This window comes from Rousettus aegyptiacus, unplaced genomic scaffold (genome assembly GCF_014176215.1).
Source record: "Rousettus aegyptiacus isolate mRouAeg1 unplaced genomic scaffold, mRouAeg1.p scaffold_m13_p_2, whole genome shotgun sequence".
Taxonomy (NCBI): domain Eukaryota; kingdom Metazoa; phylum Chordata; class Mammalia; order Chiroptera; family Pteropodidae; genus Rousettus; species Rousettus aegyptiacus.
Genome location: NW_023416295.1, coordinates 20,636,996 through 20,659,634, shown reverse-complemented (window position 1 = coordinate 20,659,634; position 22,639 = coordinate 20,636,996). Strand labels below are relative to the sequence as shown.

The following is a 22,639-nucleotide window of genomic DNA, read 5'->3' as shown; positions in this document are numbered from 1 at the left end:
AATCAATGTATAAGGCATTATTTCTCTGCATATTTACATACTATTAATTTCTCTCAGCTGTTTCATAGTTTCAAAATTTTATCTCTGTATTTCATGTCTATGGATGCTAGTTTGTATCATCTGTAAATTGGATGTTAGTGTAAAAAAACATCAATTGGTTTTTGTATGGTGACCTTATATCCTTGGACCCTATTAAATTCACTGGAGCTTTAGTAGCTTCCTCAGCATCCATACAATTTCTTATATATATCATGTAAACTGCAAATAAAGAGTTTTATTTATTTTTAACCTGGATGGCTTTTATTATTATTTTTCTTACCTTACTGCACTGGCTAGGAATTTCACTATAACGTGAATTATGTCATGTAAGTGGACATCCTTACCTACTTCCTGACCTTACAGAGAAAGCAGTCTCTCATCATTAAATGTAATGTTAGCTGTATACTTTCTGTAAATGTCCTTTATCAGACTTTAAGTTTCTGTCTATTCTGGGTTTGTTATTTTTATCATGTGTGGGTTTGAATTTTGTCAAAGATTTTATGATTCAATGAAAATGTTTTTTCTTTGATTTTTGAATATTAACCTTCCTTCCCAATATAAATCCTTTTGGTCATGATTTTTTTTTTTTTAGTTGACTCTATTTGCTATTTCATTAAGGAAATTTTGCATCTACAATCAAAAAAGATATTGATCTGTTTTCCTATAATGTCTTTGTCTGCTTTTGGAACTAAATTAATGCTTGCCTCATAAAATGAGTAAAGAGGTGTGTTCCCTCCTCTATTTTTTGAAGGAGTTTGTGTAGGATCGGAATTATTTTCAAGAAAATTATTCAGTGAAGCCATCTGGGGCTAGTTTCCTATCAGATTTTTATTCATTCAATTTCTCTGATATGTTTTTCAAGTTTTCTATTCCTTCTTGTGTCAGCTTTGGCAATTTGTGTCTTTCAAACACTTTGTCTATTTTGCCTATTTTGTTGAAATTATTGGCATAAAATTGCTCATAATATTCTTATTATTCTATTAATTCCTATAATATGCATATGATGTTTTTATTTTTCCTGCTCTTGGTCATTTTTTTCCTGACCTATCTAGAAATTTACCAACTTAATCTTTTCAAAGATCCAGCTTTTGGTTTCACTGATACTCTATGATTTTGTTTTCTATTTCATTGATTTCACGCTTTATAATTTTTTCCTTCTACTTGCTTTGGGTTTAATTGGCTCATGTTTTCGTAGCTTTGTCAGTGGGAGACTTAGGCCAGAGACTTTATGCCTTTCTGCTATTCTAAGAATTTATAGCCACAAATTTTCATCTAAGCACTCCGTTAGTAATCTAGTAGCTGCATTCCACAAAATTAGATACGCTGTTTTCATTTTTGTTTCAAATACTTTACAGATTATCCTGATTTTTTGATTCATGAGTTATTTGGAAATGTGTAGTAGCCTCCACATATTTCAGATCTACATGTATGTCATTTCTTGCCACTTCTTTTCTTCATGTAGATCTGCATTTTCACTATCATTTTCTTTCAGCCAAAGATTATCTTTTAATCTTGTAGTGTTGATATACTGAGCAAATTTTCTCAGCTTTTATCAGAAAACATTATTTTGCCTTTTTTTAAAAAAAGATCCTTTCATCAGGTAGAGAATTTTAGTTTGACTTGACATTTTTTTTTCCTTTCAGCACTTTAAATATACCATTCCACTTTTCTGGCTTGCATGCCTTCTCATGAGAAGTCAGCAGTGATTTATTTTTTTGGTATATCTTTGATCCCCTATATAAAATGTCTCCCTTCCCACTTACTGCTTTTGAGATTTTCTCTACATCACTAGAACTTAAGTGATTTGCTACAATATATTTTGGTATGATTTTGTTTTTATACTCTTTGTGATTTCCTGAGCTTCTTGAATCTGCAGTTTTATGGTTTTCAGCAAATTTGGAAAAGTTGTGGCCATTATTTTTCCTAATATTTTTTTTCTTTCTCCCCTCTCTTTTTTATTCAGAACTCCAATTACATATATGTTCGAACTTTGATATTGTATCCAGATCACCAATGTTCATTTTATTTTAGGCTTTTTACCTTATGAACTTTGGTTTGGATAGTTTCTGTTATTATATGTCAAAATGTATTGACCTCTTAATGTCTAGTCTCTTAATGTTAATCTGAAACAAGTTTCTTTTCAGATATTATATTGTCCCCCTAAAAGTTCAGTGGCTCTTTACTGTATATTAAATTTCTCTCACTAGTTTGTGTTTTCCTTTTAAGTCCTTGAGATTGTTTACAATAGGTATTTTAAAGTCTTTCCCAACTAATCTCATCAAGTCTGTCATTTCTGTATGTTTCTATTGATTTTTCTCCTTCTTTGCATGTCAAGTAGTTGATATATACAGATATTTAGTGTTATATATACACACATGTATGTATATGTATATTAACACGTTATGTATGCTATGAATATTATGTTGTTGAATTTCTGGATTTTTTGGTCTTCCTTTAAAGAGTGATAAATTTCTTTCAACAGATTATTAAATTACTTGCTGCTTACTTCATTCTTTCCAGCTTGCTTTAAAATCTGTTAGAGGTATAGCGTACCCATTGACTAGGGCTAATTCAGCATTATTCTTGAAGTGTGACCTTTCTGGGGTCTCTATGAAATGCTCCAAATGTTCAGTGAAGTTTCTTCGCTCTGATTATTCAGAACTCGAACATCGTCCAACACTGCATGCACACTGAAAATGGTTCAGATTATAGCTTCCTAACAGTTATTTGTCTGCCTTTAGAGTTTCACCTACACATGTATAGCTCAGTATTCAATAAAGGTCTCTCAGTGGACTACACGAAGATTTCTGGAGCTTTTTCTTTACTTTAGCAGGTCCTTCAACTTCAATATTCTGATCTACCAACTCCAGCTATCTCAGCCTCCTAACTTTCATCTTTGGCTCAATTAAGTAAGACCACTATGCTCTATGTGGCCTTCCTCTCCCTGCATCAGAGATCAGAAAGTGCCATCAAGCAGAAAATATGAACAATCACAAGGTTTGCCTCACCCGTTTCTCTTTTCTCAGAGATCACTGAAGCTCTGCCCTTTGCTGTCTTATGTCCATTACGTCCATTTTCTGAAAAGTAACTATATTTTGTCCAGTTTTCTAATTATTTACAGCCAAAGAGCAAGTGTAGTATCAGTAACTCCATTTCACAATGGCTAGAATTCAACTTTTACGTGTGCATGCATGCATATACTTGTGACCTGTTTCTATTTTGTTTCTAATATTTCATATGTAAAATCTCATTGCCTTAAAAAAAAAACTATAGTTGCGTATTAGGCCAGAATCTTAAAAAAAATAAAAAAGATAAAAGTAGCTCAAAGATTCTTTTTTTGGGTGTTTCTGGACAATTTCATGGAAGTGGAGCTTTTTTACTTAGCCCATATGATCACCCATTTATCTCTCAACTGTTCTGTGAGAAAAAGTTATATCACAGCTTTACAGCTTTAAGTCTTTTTCTTACTACAACTTAGCCTTTATGCTAAATGTTACAGAAATTGTTATGACCAATAGCGTGTGCCATGAGAGAAACCCACTACATGTGGTAGTAACTTAGAGGCAGGATATAGTCAGCAGGTAGAAAAGAAACATTATAGGTTATCCTTTCTATACACTATACTATACTAGCAAAAAATGATGATTTCAAAGAGAGACCAAGTACCCAAGAAGCCTATATCTCTAGCAGAAGCAGTTAGAAAACTGTATAATCCATTGGCTTTTCCTTGTTGTTTAAGCTCAATCTAAATGAATTTGGGCAAGAATTAGCTTACAAGCAGAAAAAAAAAGGAGTAAAACTCAGTTTAGGAAGGCTCTCTCTGACTGCAACCTACTTCTAACTTAATGGATAATCCATTAAGGAATAGGAAAGCCACTGCTTCTCTACAGATGACAAAAGAATATATTCCAAGATCTCTCTTAAGGAGTTCTGAATCACAGAGTGAAAGTCAGCTTATGAGCAAAAATCAGACGAATCCCTACCCAAATGTACTGATGGCCTTGAGGTAGCAGTCATTAAACTGAGGGAGACAGGAAAATAACTAGTAAACTAACTTGTCTTTATGATTAACAACTATGACCAAATAAGATCTCTGGCTGTGTTATTTTCACATGTAACTGACTGGAGACAACCAAAACATAAACCCACATTTGTGAGGAAACTCTTATTAGCATAAAAACACACGTGAAACATGCTCTACACCCAGGGAGTCCAAATCTGCACCAAAACGAAGCACGCTGAGAATGTAGTGCAGCCTTCAATAAGGGTACACTCTCCAGTACCCACTTCAGATATAGACACCAAAAATAATGGCTAAGGAACAAAAAGCAAAGTCGGAGACTATGGAAAACAAAGAAATTTCTCTTAAGAAAGCAGAATTAGAATCTTACCAAGACCTTACTCCAGTTCCAGAGTAAGAAGTCTTATTAACTACTATAAGGACCAGGAGTGATCTATCATGTGTATCCCAGTGGCAGTTTCACTGTAGCTCTCCTGTTCCCACTCCAACATACATACAGAAAACAAGAGGGCAAGATGGTTAGAAAAACTGTCTGTTAGTTTACAGGTCATCACATCATAGGAGCCACGTCTGAATCTGACAAAGAATTTATTCCACCGACTACGACTTTGACATCCATCAGGAGGTGATGTTTTTCTCTACGAGAAGGAGGTGTATGTGTATTTGAGCAGCCAAAGGGGCAAACTAAACAGATTGCTTATTTTCCCTCAATATTCATTCTCCTTTTTTATAATAAACCCCCAAGTTTTAGCTGAGCCCATGGCAACTCAGCTAAAGACTACATTTTCTATATCAAAGAAATTTAATCAATAATAACCTTCCAAAACAGAAAGCACCAGGCCCAAATGAGTTCACTGGTAAATTCTCTATTTCTATCTTCTAAATGAGACTGAAGTCATGTACTTTAGCAAGTTTAAAAAGCACTGTGTGTGGGTTTGCACATGTGCGTGTTTCTTTTGTTCAGGAAGCCAAACCAAACCATGGTGGTCACCCCTTATCCACGGGGAACACATTCTAGGATGCCTGAAACCATGGTTAGTAATCTATATGTGTGTGTGTGTGTATATATATATATGTATATATGTGTATACATATATTTTTTTTGCTATACATACATGCCTATGATAAAGTTTATTAATTAGGCACAGTAAGAGATTAACAGTAATAATAAACCAATTATAACAATATACTATAATAAAAGTTAGGTGAGTGTAATCTGTCTGTCTGGTCATGTCTTCCACCCACAAATTTAATGCCTTTTTCATCTTAACTAAGTACTTGTCATGCACTGTGGCCATAACGTGACAGCAAAACTAAAATGAATTTCACAGATTTGTTCTTACCATACATTTTAGGAACCTCAGCATATAATCTTTTTCTTTCCTTAAGAACTTTCATCTTTTCACTTAAAGGAAGCACTTTCGACTTCTCTTTGGCATATCTGAATTGTCAGGATCACTACTCCTACACTTTGGGGCATTAGAAGAAGAGCTACTTGAATACAAACACTGAGATATTGAGACAGTCAATCTAATAACCAACAGGCTGACAGCATATTATGATGAGGATACATTGGACAAAAGGATGATTCACGTCCTGGGCAGGATGGAGTGAGCAGCAGGATATGTCATTATACTACTGAGAATGGTGTGTAATTTAAAACTTACAAATTATTTATTTCTGGAATTTTTCCATTTAATATTTTCAGACTGAAGTTGACTGCGGGTAACTGAAACCATGAAAAGTGAAATCACAGATAAGTGGGCACTACTGTTATACACTGCACAGACCCTGCCTGAATAAGCAAGCAGGACTAAAATACAGAAAGAGTTCTGCATTCTGAGCCCTAAAATTACAAATCTGAATCTGCTCAGTGGAAGGAGCGCTTTCTTCTACTGCACACAAACGGGCTCATGATGGTCCTGTTGGCCACGATGGGCGATGAAAAAAATGATGTAAAAGTTGATTAGACTATGCTTATTACTCAGAAAGGTGACCGTCACTAACCCAGAATTGAGTATAGGCATTTCTGCTATAACACCATATATGTGCACTCCTGATAACCTTGTTCTATAAAATAAAAACAGCTGAGTTTAAGTTTCCACTAGCATTTGCATCAATAAGCCAGGCTTTAAAGCTTCATTCATATCCTGGAGCTCATGTTTCTTCCTTTAAAGTGGGTCCTTAAAGATAGTCACTCTAATGGAGACCAGTTTAATAAAAATTAAAAATGTCATCTAGATAGCCTGAAATTTTTCATTTAATGCAAGGGAACTATCTTCACAGCTTCTTCAAATGAACTTATGACTTCTTCAGACCTTTTAAGTAGTGGAACATATAGCAATTTTTAAAGCCAATAAACCAGCACTTTATCGCAATATAGGAGGGTACTTATACAGAATTTTCAAGATTTTTCTTATACAACTAAGGCTTACTCTTTAGTTGTAAAAAAGCTTGCCCCTTGATCATTCCAAAACATTTATGTTTAAAATGGTTTGGAGAAAAATTCAAGCCAAATTCCACACTATATTGTCATTACTCCCCTCTATGCCAAATGGTAAAAGTTTTCCTTTTAGAGAGAAGGAAAATTGTATAGGTTAGAGAAGAAGAATACTGCAGAACAAGTGAAAGTAAAATAACTTTTATTTTTCTTATCTTTAATGGATCTAATGATTTGTTCAAAATAATAATAGCAACAGTGTAATCAATTATGTATGCCTGTGTGTGGTTATATATGAATACTTATATGTTTATGTATAAGTGAAAATGATACAAGGGAGAAGAGAGGAAAGAAGCATTAGGATTATTTTGTTATTTTAAGGTACTTGAACTACCCAGGAAGAGGTATTAATGTTGTCTGAAAAAATAATTTGGAAAAGGTGTATATGTATATTGCAAATTCTAAGGTAACCACTAAAAAGTTTTAAAAAGTATTACTGTTATGCTAACAAAGGAAAGTAAATCATATAAAATGTTCAATTACAACTGCGAAAGGCAGAAAAAGCATGGAAGTCAACAATAAAAGCAAAAAAAAAAAAAATGAGGGCAACAAATAGGAAACAGTGACAAATACGGTAGATGTTAATCAACTATATCATTAATCACTCTAAACATCAATGGTCTAAATGGTCTAAACACACTAACTAAAAGACAGAGATTGTCAGAGTGGACCAAAAACAAGACCCAACTATACGCTGTCCATAAGAAACTCACTTTAAATATAAAGACATATATGCTGATTAAAAGTAAAGGAATAAATAAAATTATGCCAAGCTAATGTTAATCACAAGAAAGTGGCAGTAGCTATATTAATTTCAGACAGAGCAGACTTCAGGGCAAGGAACACTATGACAGACAAAGAGGAATATTTCATAAAATTAAAGGGTCAACAGTCTAAGAAGATAATAATCCTTAATGTGTATGAGCCTAATAAAAGAACATCGAACTACATAAGGCAAAAAATGACAAAACTGAAAGGAGAAATCAATTAATCCACTATTATAGTTACAGACTTTAACACTCTCTCTTTCAGAAATGCACAGATCCAGGAGGCAGCAAACCAGTACAGATACAGTTGAATTCAACAATGCCATTAATTAACTGGAAATATGTGACACCTACAGCCTACTTCGCCCAATAACAGATTAGACATTCTTCTCAAGCTAACATGAAACATTCGCGAAGAGACCACGTTTTAAGTCATAAAACATACTTTAACAATGTTTTTTAAAAAAGAAATCATATAATGTTTGCTCTCAGACCACAATGGAATTAAATTAGAAATCAATAATGGAAAGACTAATTGAAAAAATCCCCAAATACTTGGAGATTAAGCAACATACTTCTAAGTAACACATGGGACAATAAAAGAAATCTCAAAAAAAATTTTTAAATATTATGAATTTAAATGGAAATGCAAATACAAGTCATCAAAATGTGTGAGATGCAGTAAAACCAATGTTGATGGGAAAAAGCATGAAAGAAAAGCACAGAGTTTATAGCATTAAATGCATATGTTAGAAATGAGATCTAAAAATTAATCATCTAAGCTTCTATCTTAGGAAACTAGAAAAAGAACAAATTAAATCCAAAGCAAGCAAAAGGGGGAAGAAGATAAGGTACACGCAGAAGGAAATGGACGAGTGTGCGTGTGTCTGTGTGTGTGTGTGCGCGCGCATGTGTGTATAACTATCCTTTTCATGTTCATAATGGTAACTACACACCAAAGATTCAGAACTGAAGTATAACATAAAATAATAAGAACCAGAGGCAAAACTCACAAAAGTCAACCAAAATAAAGAAAACAGAAACACAAGAACAAGGAAGGAATGGATATCACTTATATGTGGGATATAAACCTAAAAGCAACAAATGAACAGGACAAACAGAGACTCAAGGACATGGACAATGGATTAGTGGTTACTAGAGGGTAGGGAGTGGGGGAGGAGCGAAGAGATAGACAGGGTAAAGGGGGTCAAATATATGGTAGCTGAAGGAAACTGGACTCTGGTTGGTAATCACACAACAGAATATATAGATGTCAAATTATAATGTACACCTGAAAATTATATAATCATATTAACTAGTTACCCCAATAAACTTAAAAAAAAATAAAGGAAAAAAAAACCTCATACAAATAAACAAATAAATAAATAAATAAATCCAAAGCAAGTAGAAGAAATAAGAAAAATTAGAGCAGAAATCAATGAAACTAAACCATTAATGCAACTGCAAAACCAAAAAGTGGTTTTTTGAAAAGATCAATAAAATCAACAAGCCTCTAACCAGGCTAACTAGGAAAAAAGAGAGGTGATACAAATAATATCCAAAATTAAAGAGGAGAAACTCCCACAGCTGCTATGGACACTAAAAGGACAATAAAGGAATATTATAAACTCTAAGTCCACAAATTTGACAACCTAGATAAATGGGAAATTTGTCAAAATTCACATAAGAAGAAATAGACAATCTGAATAGGTCTATATCTATCGAAGAAATTTAATCAATAATAACCTTCCAAAACAGAAAGCACCAGGCCCAAATGAGTTCACTGGTAAATTCTACCCCAAATTTAAAGAAATTTGACCAATTCTCTACAATCTCATTTGGAAGATAGAAATAGAGAGATTACTTCCTAACTCATTCTATGAGGCCAGCACTGCCCTAAAATTAAAACCAAGGGCATTATAAGGAAATTACAGATCAATCTCTCTCATAAAGGCAAATGCAAATTCCCCAAGAAAATATTACCAAATAGAATTCAACGATGTATAAAAAGTCATATGCTATGACCAAATAGGGCTTATGCCAGGTATGCAAGAATGGTTTGACATTCAAAAATCAATTACGTAACGTATTAACAAGCATCACATCATCATCACATTGCACAAAAAAAAAAAAAAAAAAAAATCACAAGATCATTATCATTAGATGCACAAAAAGCATTTTATAAAACTCAGTACCCATTCATGATAAAACTCTCAGTAAATGGAATAGATAATTTCCTCAATTTGAGTTATCTATCAAAACTTATAACTACATCGTACTTAATGCTGCGAAACTACAAAATCTCTTACTGAGATCAGAAACAAGGCAAGATATTCTCACCTCTTCTTTTCAACATGATATTGAAAATCCTAGTTAAAGCAAATAGAAGAGGAAATAAAAAATATATAGGTTTGTAAGGCAGCATACTCTTTGATATATTGGAAAAATCCAAAAGAATCTCTCTCTGCATCTCTCTCTCTCTCACACACACACACACACACACACACACACACACACACACAGCTGCAATTACTAAGTGATAATAGTAAGGTTACAGGAAACAAAGTTAATGTACAGAAGTCAACTGCTTTCCTATATACTAGCAATGAGCAAGTAGAATGTAAATTAAAAACATTATCATTTACATTAGCACCCCCCCAAAAAAATAATTAGGTATAAATCTTATAAAACAGATAAAAATCTATTGAGAAAAACTATAAAACTCTGATGAAATATATCAAAGAACTAAGTAAACAGATATTCCCTTTCATGGATAGAAAAACTCAGTATTATCAGTATATCAGTTTTCCCCAATTTGATCTATAGATTCAACATAATCCCAAACTAAACATAAAACACAAAACCGTAAAACTCCTAGATGATGGCATAGGAGAAAATCCAGGTAACCTTGCATATAGTGATGACACTTTAGATAGAAACATCAAAGGCATGATTCACGAAGTAAATAATTGGTAGGCTGGACTTCATTAAAGTTAAAAACTTTTGCTCTGCAAAGGACATTGACAAGAGAATAAGAAGACAAGCCACAGGCTGGGAGAAAATATTTGCAAAGACTTATCTGATAAAGAACTGTTATCCAAAACATACAAAGAGTTCTTAAAACTCAACAATTAGAAAAGAACCCAATTAAAAAATTGGCAAAAGACTTTGAGGAACAAACACCACACCATATGACATTATGGAATTGCAAATTAAAACAATAAGATACACACCTATTAGAACAGCCAAAATCCAAAACACTGACATCAAAAGCTGGCAAGGATGTTGAGTAATTCTCACCCACTCACTATTAGTTACTATAGCCAGCCATTTTAAAGGAGAGTTTGGCAGGTTCTTACAAAACTATACATATTCTTACCATACAGTCTAACAGTAGCACTCCTTGGTATTTATACAAATGAACTGAACATTTATGTCCATACAGAAAGCATGTGGATGTTTATAGCAACTTTATTCATAATTTCAAAAACCGAGGAGAACCGAGACATCTTTCAACAGGTAAATGAATAAACTGTGCTATACCCACATTATTATTCAGAGCTAGAATATAATTCAGAACTAGAAAGAAATGAGCTATCAAACCAGGAAGACATGGTGGAAACTTAAATGCATATTACTAAGTGAAAAAAGGCAATTTGAAAAGCCTACGTACTGTATGATTCCAACTATATGACTTTCTGGAAAAGGCAAAATGAGGGGGACAGTAAAAAGATTAGTGGTTGCCCAGGTTGGAGGGAGGGGGGATGAATAGGCAGAACACAGAGGATCTGTAGGGTGAAACGACTGTGTATAATGCTACAATGGTGGACATGTGTCATTATACATTTGTCCAAACCCATAGAATATACACCAAGAATAAAATCTAATGTAAACTATGGAGTTTGGGTGATAACGACATAACTATACAGCTGCACTGATTGTAACAAATTACCACTGTGGTGGGGGATGTCAAAAGTGAAAAATTGTGTGTGTGGGCAGGAGGCTGAAGGGAACAAATGGGAACTCTGTATTTTCTGCTGAATTTTGCTATGAACCTCACAAATTGTCACTCAAGTATTACTGCAATTTCTCCAGGATTATTTTTCACTGAACTTTTTCTTTGTTCCCTATATAAGCAAAAGATAACAAAATCATACTTGCTCATCTATTTCCAAAGTGTAGAGAATTTAAAAGATAATGAATGCTAAACAATTTGTCAACTTCATGTTATACAAATATAAAGGTACTCTTATTTTCAATTTATTAATGAAATGCCATTAGTCTCTTTACTTTCTCAATGTCATACTGAGTTCATACTGCTATTTATCCAGTTTCTCAAAAGGAAATTTATCACCTAGGCTTTACGTCTTTTCCTTCCTACTGGCAAAATAGGAAAGTATAAAGAAAACTATGAGTACTCATTTCTGTAGGTCTGGAAATTAGTTCTTTCAATCTGGAAAGATTCACCTGACAGCTTATAACTAAACAATAATTATTTCTTGGTAAATGTCTCATTTTGTTTTAAAAAATTTCCTCATCAAGACTATTTACATACCAAAGTAAAAATTTAAAGAAAAAACATATGAGAACTAATTTGGGGAAATGATGTGGAGTCTTTCTCCCAACAGCCAAGACGGCTGTATGATTTGGAAGACACTGGCAAGTTTCCTTGAATAAGACAAAGAACTATATTTTTCTGTGTCAAAATCTGTCTGATTTCCTATGTAATTCCCGAAAGAAAGTAACTTATGTCATTTCCCAGAACAAAAGAAATGCCAGAACGCTAAAGCTTACCGCCAGAAGAGAGGTGAAATAATTGTAGCAGTCTGTCAGTGACCCAGCCACATCCCCTCACTTACCAGTTCAGCACACACAGATCTGACTTCCAAGTGCCAGCACCTGCATTTCTTGGAGGTTGTTTTTGTTGTTCCTTGAGCCTGCTTTGTCACCCAAGTGGCAGAACAGAAGTGCAAGGGGATTAACACAATCAGGAACAACCTTCACTGACTAATGGGATTTGATGCACAAGTATTCCAGCTTCCTCACCTCACAAACGGGTTAACTTAGGCATGTATTTTATACTGGCTCCCCAAGTTTCCCATGGAATATTAAACTCCAGTCTTCACTGTAGTAAACTGCTTGATAAGACACTCTTTAATTGCTGCCAAATCAGTGCACTATTATGAATAGGTACTTCATATATTTCATCTAATTATCTCTAGAACTCTTAAGTTAGACCAAAGAATAATCAGATTCAGGGGGTTAAGAATAACTTTAACCTTTGTTGAGGGTCACAAGTAAGCTATGATTTTAACACTAGTATATACTCAGAACCTCTGCTCCTTCACCAAAGGAACAGAGGACAGTGCGGCTGAAGCGGGGGTGGGTGTCCCATCCATGTTATAAAGATCGTATCTCAAACCTACAAAAAAAATCCTGTTTCATTAACTTTAAAAAGTTTTTTCTAATGCATACTAGTCTCTCAACCAAGTTATTTTTCAAGTATATCAGTAATGTCGTTATCAATTAATCTATTGCCTACATTTTTGGAAGGAAAGTAAAAGGAGCAAGTAAAATATATATTTAAAATAACAATGGTAATGGTGAATGTGAGTGCTTTCCAATTTCCTAAAACAATCGTAGTCCTTTACAGCTAAATTCCCTAGTCAGAGTGAAGGAATCTTTTTTTTTTTTTTTTTTTACAGGGCTATAAACTTAAAAGAAGAAAATGAAAGAGAGAAAGGCTTTTATAATACAATCTAAGATTTCAGCGATAAATATAATACATTTTACTTATTAATTTTTAAAAGTTTCAAATGTTAAATATAATAATTACTATTAAATGTCCATACTTTTGTATATTTCATTATTGAACACACACTCATGCTGGTTCTAAATTGTACAAGACACATCTTGTGTTAGTTTGGTACTAGAGACAAAGGCAGAAAGGGCGGGGAAATCAAGTAAAGATTAAACTACAGAATTGAAGAAAACATAGAGAAATTTAATGAATTGTCAACCCCAATTTTTGTACCTTTCCAACTACATATACAAATACAGAAATATTCATTTATTCACTCAACGAATACAAAACAATCACTAAAAAGTAGACAATGTTAGGCAGTGGGTATCTATACAGTACAAGAAAAAGTAATGCTTGCCCTTAAGTTGTTTAAAATTAAAATCAACTTTACTATTTGCCACTCTAGACCTTATGATTTAAGTTGAGAAGTCTATATTCAATAGAGATAACAAAAATTTAATTTACCTATTTTATGTTTAAGGTTTAATTCTGAACTATTATTATATGTATTAAAAATATGCATCTACATTTGAAAAGTGAGTTTCCAGAAATGTAAAGAAAAACAAATTAAAAAAAACTTATCAGGATTTTAAAATTATAAAATGAATTTAACAACCTGAAACATAACTAATTTCAATTTAAAAAACAAATTAAGAAATCATTTTTATACTCATGTCAAAATATACAATTAAATTATTTGTTCTCAAAATTCGGTCAACATCAAAATTAGTAAAATGTTGAGAAACAACTGTTCCTACAAGAAATCTATTAGCATTAGTAAAAATATTCAAAATAAACGGAATTTAATATTCAATTCTTGGTGTTATATAAAAAGAAATCAAGAAATGTTAAATAGAGTTCAAATAGCAAAAAACAAAGAAGCCTGAAAAATTATCAAATCATCAGTGAATTAAAGATTTCGAAGTTATTTTATAAACTTAGTATTATTGATTTGAGTTGATCAGTGAGTGTAACCTTAGAACAAAGTGTATCTGACTTCTAGAAATATAAATATGAGCTTTAATAACCAAGGCATCATAATATTAAGTGGCCAGTAATGCAAGAAGCTAGATGTATATCTTGAATATTAAACTCCTTAAATTCATTATTTTTCTAAAATGTATGCCTAGCAACCCTGAAGCACTTCTGGTTGATTATGGGGGAAGGGAAAAAAAAAGAGTGAAAAATAAACTTTCCAAGCTTGAATCCAATTTCTTTCCAGGCTACTTTACTTCAATTTTCCTCAATAAATTAGCAAAGTTAACGTGGGGGAGGGGTGGAGGAAATGAGAAGTATATTGCTTGATGCTTTGTATAAAATTTTTTCCAATAGTTTGAAATTCTTCATTTGTGTACATTTTATACAAATGTCTGAACTTAGTGTTCTCTCACTAAATTCAAGGGGTAAATGCTGATCTTAAAAAATGTTTGACCTATTAGTAATTATTTGCTTGGCATGTGAGATTTTTTAAAAGTATAAAATGTAGTTTCCACCCTTACTAGGTACTAGGTTATTAAGATAAGAGATATATTAGCAAATTATATAAGACAAATATATTTTCATGGTAAAGAGTATGGCATATTAAATGCTGTAGAAAAGCAATGAAGGAGAATGCTAATAAAGGTCAAAGTAGTCTAGAAAGACATGACTTATTTGTTTCTAGCTTAGAATAGGTAAATCTATCCATTAGCTCTTCTCAACTACAACAATGAATAATATAATAAATTTATCTACTAAATTTGATAAACTTTAATTACTTCCAAAGAATTATAAATATAAAAATTGATGGACTTTTTTCAGTGCTCATGTGCTTGATAATTCTTGTAGCTATCATCATCATTGATACAACACTGACAAAGCCACACAGTCCAACAGAAAAAGCATGGACTTAAAAGTCTCATATGTGAGCAAGACACCTAGCTCCACCATTTATTTGGCTTTTTGTCCATGGGCAAGTTACTTAATCATGCTGAACCTGTTTCTTCTTAAGTGAATTAAGGATAATAACGATTACCTCCCATGGTTGAAAGGATAAAATATCATATGTAAAGTAAATAGCACAATGTCATTCAGAAAAATAACGTGCTCAGTAACCATTAGGTCCCATCGAATACAGTGATAACAGAACACCAAAAGGCTGGAATGCTAACTTTGCTTTACATTTTATTCCTTACTTTAAAAATATACTGTTCTATTTATTAGTAAAAAGTAACATGTTCATCTTCTAACTTTGATACTCATTTATAATTTGATAGATTTCTTCCTCTCAAAATACCATATATGCATACAGTATTTTGCATCAATTGAGGGACATTAACGCACTCCCTGAATGCTATTAAGAACTATGTTCTATCTCACTATTTAAATAAAATTCAAATTAAATAAAATTAAAATTTTAGTTCCTCAGTTGCACTGGCCACATTTCAAGTGTTCAATAGCCACATGAGGCTCGTGCTTACTGTGTAGCATAGAGACAGAACATTCCATCATCTCAGAAACTTTCATCATATAGAGCTGTTCTGGAGTGTTAACATGGTAAGTAAAACTATTTTTCTCTGTTTTTGTTTTGTTTTTAATATCTAGAAACCTCTCTTCGAAGTAGATTCCCAAGAGGGTAAAGGCTGTGAATATTTAGCCCACAACGGAATCTCTAGGGTCCAGCACATAATAAGTATTCAACATGTATCTAATAGCTGATATTATGGTTTTGTTTTGGCTACATTAATCTAGCAAAAATTGACTTAGTAAAGACCAGAGCTGAAAGCTTTGACTACAAGTATATAAATAGTTAAAAATAAAAATAGGAAGTAGCAGGTTAAATTATATGTACTCTTAACTGATAAACTCCTGAAGTCAATGAGGGCTCCCTATGTGAGACTTTGTATTTTTTGAGATTTAGTTACACATATTGGCTAGATTACTTAGGCAAAAATTAGGCCTTGTCCATAATCTATTATATTCAAGAGCAGAAAAAATGTTTACTTATAGCTAATTAGCTTTTATTAATCTTATATTGGTTTTTCCTAGATAGAGCAGTTGGGTAACTTATTGTTAAATAGTATACATATATTCACACATAGTAGATTAACAAATGAAACATTTAAAAAGTTTACTAGTTCTATAACTTAAAGATTATGGCATTAAGATTTTAGAAAATCTATTTCCTTCTAACATATCTTAAAATCAAGACAAAATTGCTGCTATATACAGAACAGTAAAAGGTCTAATAATAATTTTGCACTTACACTGCCACATTTTTTCTAATGGTATATTCATCCAAATCATCATCAGAGCTGCTATCAGTTGCATCAGAATCCAGACCCTCTTCAACATGAGACAACAGCCCTGTAGCAGACAGTGCAAATCTTTGTATTTCTGCAGCTGTATACCGTGCAAAGCCATTTTTTGCATCATTCCACAATTTCTCAGCAGTCAGTAAGTTGATGTCTGGCTTAATTTCAGTGCATTTAGGTAAACTGTTATCCAAAATTGTGGTAGGTTCATGAAAGATCTTCATTTTAGGGAGTTGATGTTTCATAGAAAATTTCATTTGCTGATCATAGTGTTTAACCACATGCTTTGCCAGGCACATTTGCAAATGTTTCTGAGTTCTTCTAGCCTGGCGAAGTAAAATTTTCTGTTTGCTTATACAATGAAGTAAACGAGCATTCACTTCCTCCTCTTTTACAGCAGCTGAAGAACTAATAAGCGCATCTGAATGGCCAGGCCCCATTTTCTTTTGAGCACAGCGCAACAAACCCTTTTTACTCTCAGTATCAGTAACTTTATCCAAAAGTGCATTCTTTTGGTACCATTTACAATTTTGTAGTTGTACTTTATCTACATTAATGTCTTTGGTTATATTTGAATCCAAAATAATTTTTACATCTGTCATGCATTGGCTTGTGGTATCTGACAGAGATTCCTTTTTGATGAACTCTTCAGAATGAGAATGACAGATTTTAGTGAGCTGAATGTTGCTGCCATTACACAGTATGTTTTTCAGTTTATTGCAATTGGGCTCCCCTAATTTCTTTTGTTTATAATTCTCATTGTATTTATTTAATGTAGAATTAGAAGTCATTAAAAGGACTGTCTGATAATGTTTTGAAGACTGAGGGGAGCCAAAATGTTTTAAATTCACAAAATTAGTGTTAAGAGTAGGTTCGGGAGTTGGAAATCCCAACATCTGAGAGAAAGTGTCTCCCTTTAGCTTTTCATCTACAGTTCTTGGACTCTCCATGCATAGCATCTTGTCAGACTCCATGGTACTTGGTAAAGATGAAAAGCAGATACCCTTTGTTGCTGCCTCCCTCAGAGCTGGGGTCATGGCGAATCCACCAGATAATTACTGGAAACCTAAAATAATGTAAAAATAAATAATCAAATATCTAGAAAAAATGGTTTATGCTTATACATTTTCCAAAGGCAACATGTTTAATGTTTGATTAAAAAGTGAACAAAACCAAACTCCTTTATTTCCCATCTCCTAACACTATCTCTGTTCTTTCCTAGCTCACTAGGACTACACTTTTCTTCACTCTGTGGATGGACCTAATACTCAAAACTCCAATTAAAGTTTCACACTATCTAGCACAATAAGTGTTAGACAAATACTTGTGGATGTAAATACAGCTGACCCTTGCACAATGCAGGAGTTAGGGGAACTAACTTGTCACAATATTGATTCACACATATTTTGTATATCATATGTATTCTTGCACTAAAGTAAACTAGAGAAAAAAAATGTTATTCAGATAATCAGAAGAAAATACAATATTTATAGTATCAATTGAAAAAAATCTATGTATAAGTGGACCCATGCAGTTCAAATCTTTGTTGTTCAAGGCTCAACTGTACACCTCAAGAAGCTATTTTTAAATAATGTTTAGACAGAGTAAGAAGAAAAAGATCCCAATCTGGAATCTGGGAATCATATCTGAAAATGTGATTCGATCCCAGACTTTCAGCCCAAAATAAGAATTATTTATCTTTAAAAAATATAACAAATTGCTCAAAACCTCCATTTCTCAATTTACACTCCACGATCTGAATGGTATTAATAACAAAAACTAAAATACACTAAAAATGTAAGATATAAGTGAATTCACCTACAAATAAAAAAGTATGTAATTTCATAGCTGTTAAAAATGTGACAGTGAAAACTTGCCTAATATGCAATGTGCAAAAACTTTTATCCTGAAAAAACATCAGCAATAATTTTTTTCTTTTTTCATAAATAAATAGTTGTCAGTTATCATAATAGAGGCTATTATTCCTGCCTGGCAAATAGCGAGAACTGTTACAGATGACCACTGAGGATTAACCGCATATTTACAAATTTCATTGTATTTTATGAAAAGAAAAAATACAAAATTATATTTTCTGAAACAGAAAAATTCAGTACCCATTAAAAATTATAAAGACTGAATAGTTAGTGAAAAAATTTTATACCAATAATGTTTTTGAAAACCCTTAGGAATTATGATTTCATAACTTTTGTTCCAATACATATGACAGTAAAGTCATTTAAATGGCCACATGCTCATATTTTATGTCCTCATACAATGTGCTAGCTGTAACTGTACAATCTTAATTCCTGTTTAAAAACACAAAACCAAAAAGCTAATTCTTTGCAAAGATTAGCAAGAATGTTTAAAAGGCACAAAAATTTTTATGCAATTAAAAAATATATATACAGAGTTAAAAGCAAGTGACAGACTAGAAGATATCTGTGACATATAATAGACAAAGAACTAGTATCTAGAATATATAAATGGGCAAATGGGCAAAGGGTAGAGTAGTCGAGCATTTCACAGATGATGACATCCAAATGGTCATTAAACATATATTCAATCTCGCCAGTAATGAAAGAAATGTAGATTAATAAAGCAAGAGACCAATTTTCCAACCATCAAATTGAAAATAAGATTTTAAGTTTGAAAATATCACTTATGGGAATGTGAGTAAACAAGATTACTCACATCTGGGCTACGAACTGACTCAGTAGTTTGATAACAATGTAGAAAATGTGTTTCTCACAGGTGCACTTGAGAGTAGTGTTCGTAATAGCAAAACATCCTTTCAAAGCAACCTAAATGCCTAACAATAAGAGAGTAGATAATAAAACAAGATGTAATATTATATAGCAGTTAAAAAGAATGACTTAGATTTATATGTACAATATGGACAAATCTCAAAAACAGTATGTAGTTAAAAAAAAAAGAACAGTGCAGAATACATATAGAATGGTACCATGTAAGTAAAATACAAACACAAAACCATACCTACCATATATATATGTACATATATGTGTCTATTTGTTTAACTGTTTACAAGACTGAAAAACCACTAAACTCGTAACAGTAATTGCAACTGGAGAGTTCCATGAAACAGAAGAATAGTAGTTTAAGAAAATTTTAACTATAAACTTTTATTACTTGGAGGAAAAACACTAAATGTAAAATAAACCAATGTTAATGGTTGTTCTGAGATAAAAAAAAATATACATGCATGTCTGTGTAAGCCTCTCTCCAAGTTTTGTATGTCTCAAAATTTATATACTTTTATATATCTCAAAAATAATAAATCTTACATGTAACGGATTTTCATTTACCCTAATTCCCCCCCCAAAAATGAGAAAAACAAAAATGAACAGATTATTGGGGTTTTAATGGATATTTTTACTCTATTTTTTATGAGAAATAGAAAAATAATTATTTAAAAAAAGCTACTAATACTGGGAAATTATTTTTAAGAATAAGTCATTTGATCAACTCAATGACCTATGTCTTCTAATCTATAAACATCTATGACAGTATTTAGATTACATTGCTAAGAGAAAGTGCATTAATCACAGTTCTTGCTGATAAGGTAGTCATATTCAAAAGATACTATATCCCCTCTCTACCCATCTACTCCCACTCAAAAATCTGAAGAGAGTGCTAAGGATACGTTCAAAGTGGCTAGCAGCAGGGGCAGAGATGAAATACCATGAGGCAGTATAGTTCATCTCAGGCCCTGGAAAAACTAAGGATAAGGAAAACCTAAAAATAAGAGGTAGAGCAAATATACACAGGTTAATTGTGAAGAACTAGAGTTGTTAGCAAAAAGGGGAAAAAATGTATATCGAGAGTGGCAAGGGCATATTTATGGTAGAGAAGAAGACTAAAACACACACTAAAGGCTAAAAAAGAAGACTAAAAAAACTGGTGAGATATCTAGGGCTTACTTGGTATGATAGGCAGCTTCAAAAATGATTTTAATAATCCCCATCTCCTGGTATTTCATGCCCTTGTGTAATCCTCTTGAATGTGGACTGGATTTAGTGACTTGTTTTAGCAAAGAGAAGGCAGCAGAGGGGATAGGATGTCACTTCCAAAATTAGGTGACAAAGTGACCATGGCTTCCATTTTATCACTCACTCTCCTTCAGAGATGTCAGCCGCCATGTTGTGAGCTGGAAGACCCACAAAGTGAAAAACTAATGTCTCCAGCCAACAGATAGCAATGACCTAAGGACTGCCAAAAGACCTGTGAGTGAACTAAGAAGCAGATCCTTCCCCAATCAAACCTTCAGATGACTGAGGCCTGAGTCAACACCTTGATTGCAGCCTTGCTGAGAAACCTTGAGCCAGAGGTACCCAACCAAGCCATGCCTAAATTTCTGACCCAGGGAAATTGAAAAATAAATGCTTTAAGCCAGGGTCCCCAACTCCCAGGCTGCGAACCAGTACTGGTTAGGAACTTGGGCTAACAAGCAAAGTTTCATCTATATCTGCAGCTGATCTCTGGCACTAACATCACCACCTCGGCTCCACCTTAGATTATCAGGCATTAGATTCTCGCAAGAGCACCGGTCTCTGGTGCCAAAGAGGTTGGGGACTGCTGCTTCAAGCCATTAAATCTGGGGCTAATTTGTTACATAGCAATAGATAACTACTATTCTTAGGTATGAAGACTTTTGGGTTCTAGTCTCTGGAACCCAGCTACATCATAGTTCCCAGTCTAGGATTTACATGAAGTTCCTCTGTATTCTATTCCAAGTATATTCTCGTAAAAAATTCTAGCCTGTAAGTCTCTCTACTCTGAAGCCAAAAGAAACTCATGAAAATAGATATACATCTTGTAAATTAAAAAAGGTTCTATTATGTTATCATAAAACATAAAAGCATTTAAATTATTTAACTATATAACCACTGTGTATAACAATATATCCTATTATAAACTCTACCACTTCTGACTATCTCCATATTACATAAACAATTATATTTATCATTAACACTTCCAAGATCTAAGAAGGCTTGGAGTTTTGACTATTTTGTTAATCACTATATATATTGCCAACATAAAAAAGTATCTGACATCTAGCAGATGGCTCAATAAATATTTAGTGAATAAAATCCAAAGTCATCCTTACCACAGCCTACAAAATTCTACGCTATTAGATCTCTGTCTATTTTGCCCTCTACAACTCTCTCCATTGATTACTACACTCAGAAACAATGGCCTTTGTTTTACCCTTAAAATGCACCAAGCAAATCCCTGCTTCAGGTACTTTGTTTGCCATTCTCACACCCTCGAACAATTTCCACGAATATGATGGCTATCTCCCTCACTTCATTTATGTTTCTGCTCAACACATTCATCTCATTAGAGTCGTGCCTTGACTAATATATTTAAAATAGCATTAGGACCTCTTTTCAGGCTTCCCCTTTCCCTTACACCACTTTACTGTTACTCAAAGCACTAATCACTACCTAACGTTTTATTACATTTTAAGGAGGAATATAGGTTAAGGGCAGACTCTTTCTGTCCAATATTCTAATCCCCAGCATGTAAAACAATACCTGATATGCAATAATTGTCAGATATTTGTTAACAGAATAAACAACCAATTCATGAATTTTAAAAGCATTCTAGGATTTAGAAATAAGTAGTAACATGTATTTCAATTCTTATTTTTAAAATAAATGTTACAAACGGCAATATATAAAAAGGATATGTTACAATCAAATGTGGCTTATTCGATAATGCAAGACTACTTCAACACTGAAATTTATCATATCAAAAAACTAAAGAAAATTATAAAGAAAAAGTATTTGACAAAATCCAAAATTTAATAATGATTTTCATGATTAGGGGGAGAAAAAAACTCAGCAAAGTAGAAAAAGGAGAGAAATTGATTAACTTAAAAAAGAGCATCTACACTAAAGCCTAGAGATCACTTCATAATTAATGATGAAAGGCTGAATGCTTTTGCCCTAAGATTGGGAATGAGGCAAGGTATCTATTCTCACCACTCCTATTCCTCATCATGGAGGTCCAGAAGAATAAGAAAAAAGAAATAAAAGACATATAGAATGGAAAGTAAAAAGTAAAACTGTGTCTATTCACAGATGACATAATTTTTACCATAGAAAATCCTAAAGATTCTACAAAAAAAATCCTGAATCTAATGAGTTTACTAAGGGAGAGATAGATATAAGTTCAAGACACAAAAATCATTTA

General features: G+C 33.0%; 1 protein-coding gene across 11 annotated transcripts in view; it reads right to left on the bottom strand.

The window, feature by feature from the left end:
• KANSL1L (KAT8 regulatory NSL complex subunit 1 like) overlaps nt 1–22,639 on the bottom strand; it is a 100,883-nt gene that overhangs the window by 68,572 nt on the left and 9,672 nt on the right. For 6 of the 11 annotated variants that reach the window (XM_016158591.2, XM_016158593.2, XM_016158594.2 and 3 more), the window contains exons 2-3: nt 16,376–17,489; nt 12,187–12,264 (exon numbers count right to left, since the gene is read on the bottom strand). In XM_016158591.2, coding sequence (XP_016014077.2) covers nt 12,187–12,264; nt 16,376–17,460 — 1,163 coding nt within the window. In that variant the 5' untranslated portion in view covers nt 17,461–17,489. Of the gene's footprint in view, nt 1–12,186; nt 12,265–16,375; nt 17,490–19,114; nt 22,541–22,639 lie in introns of those variants that run through there. The other 5 variants (XM_036236402.1, XM_036236404.1, XM_036236401.1 and 2 more) reach the window with 4 other exon arrangements.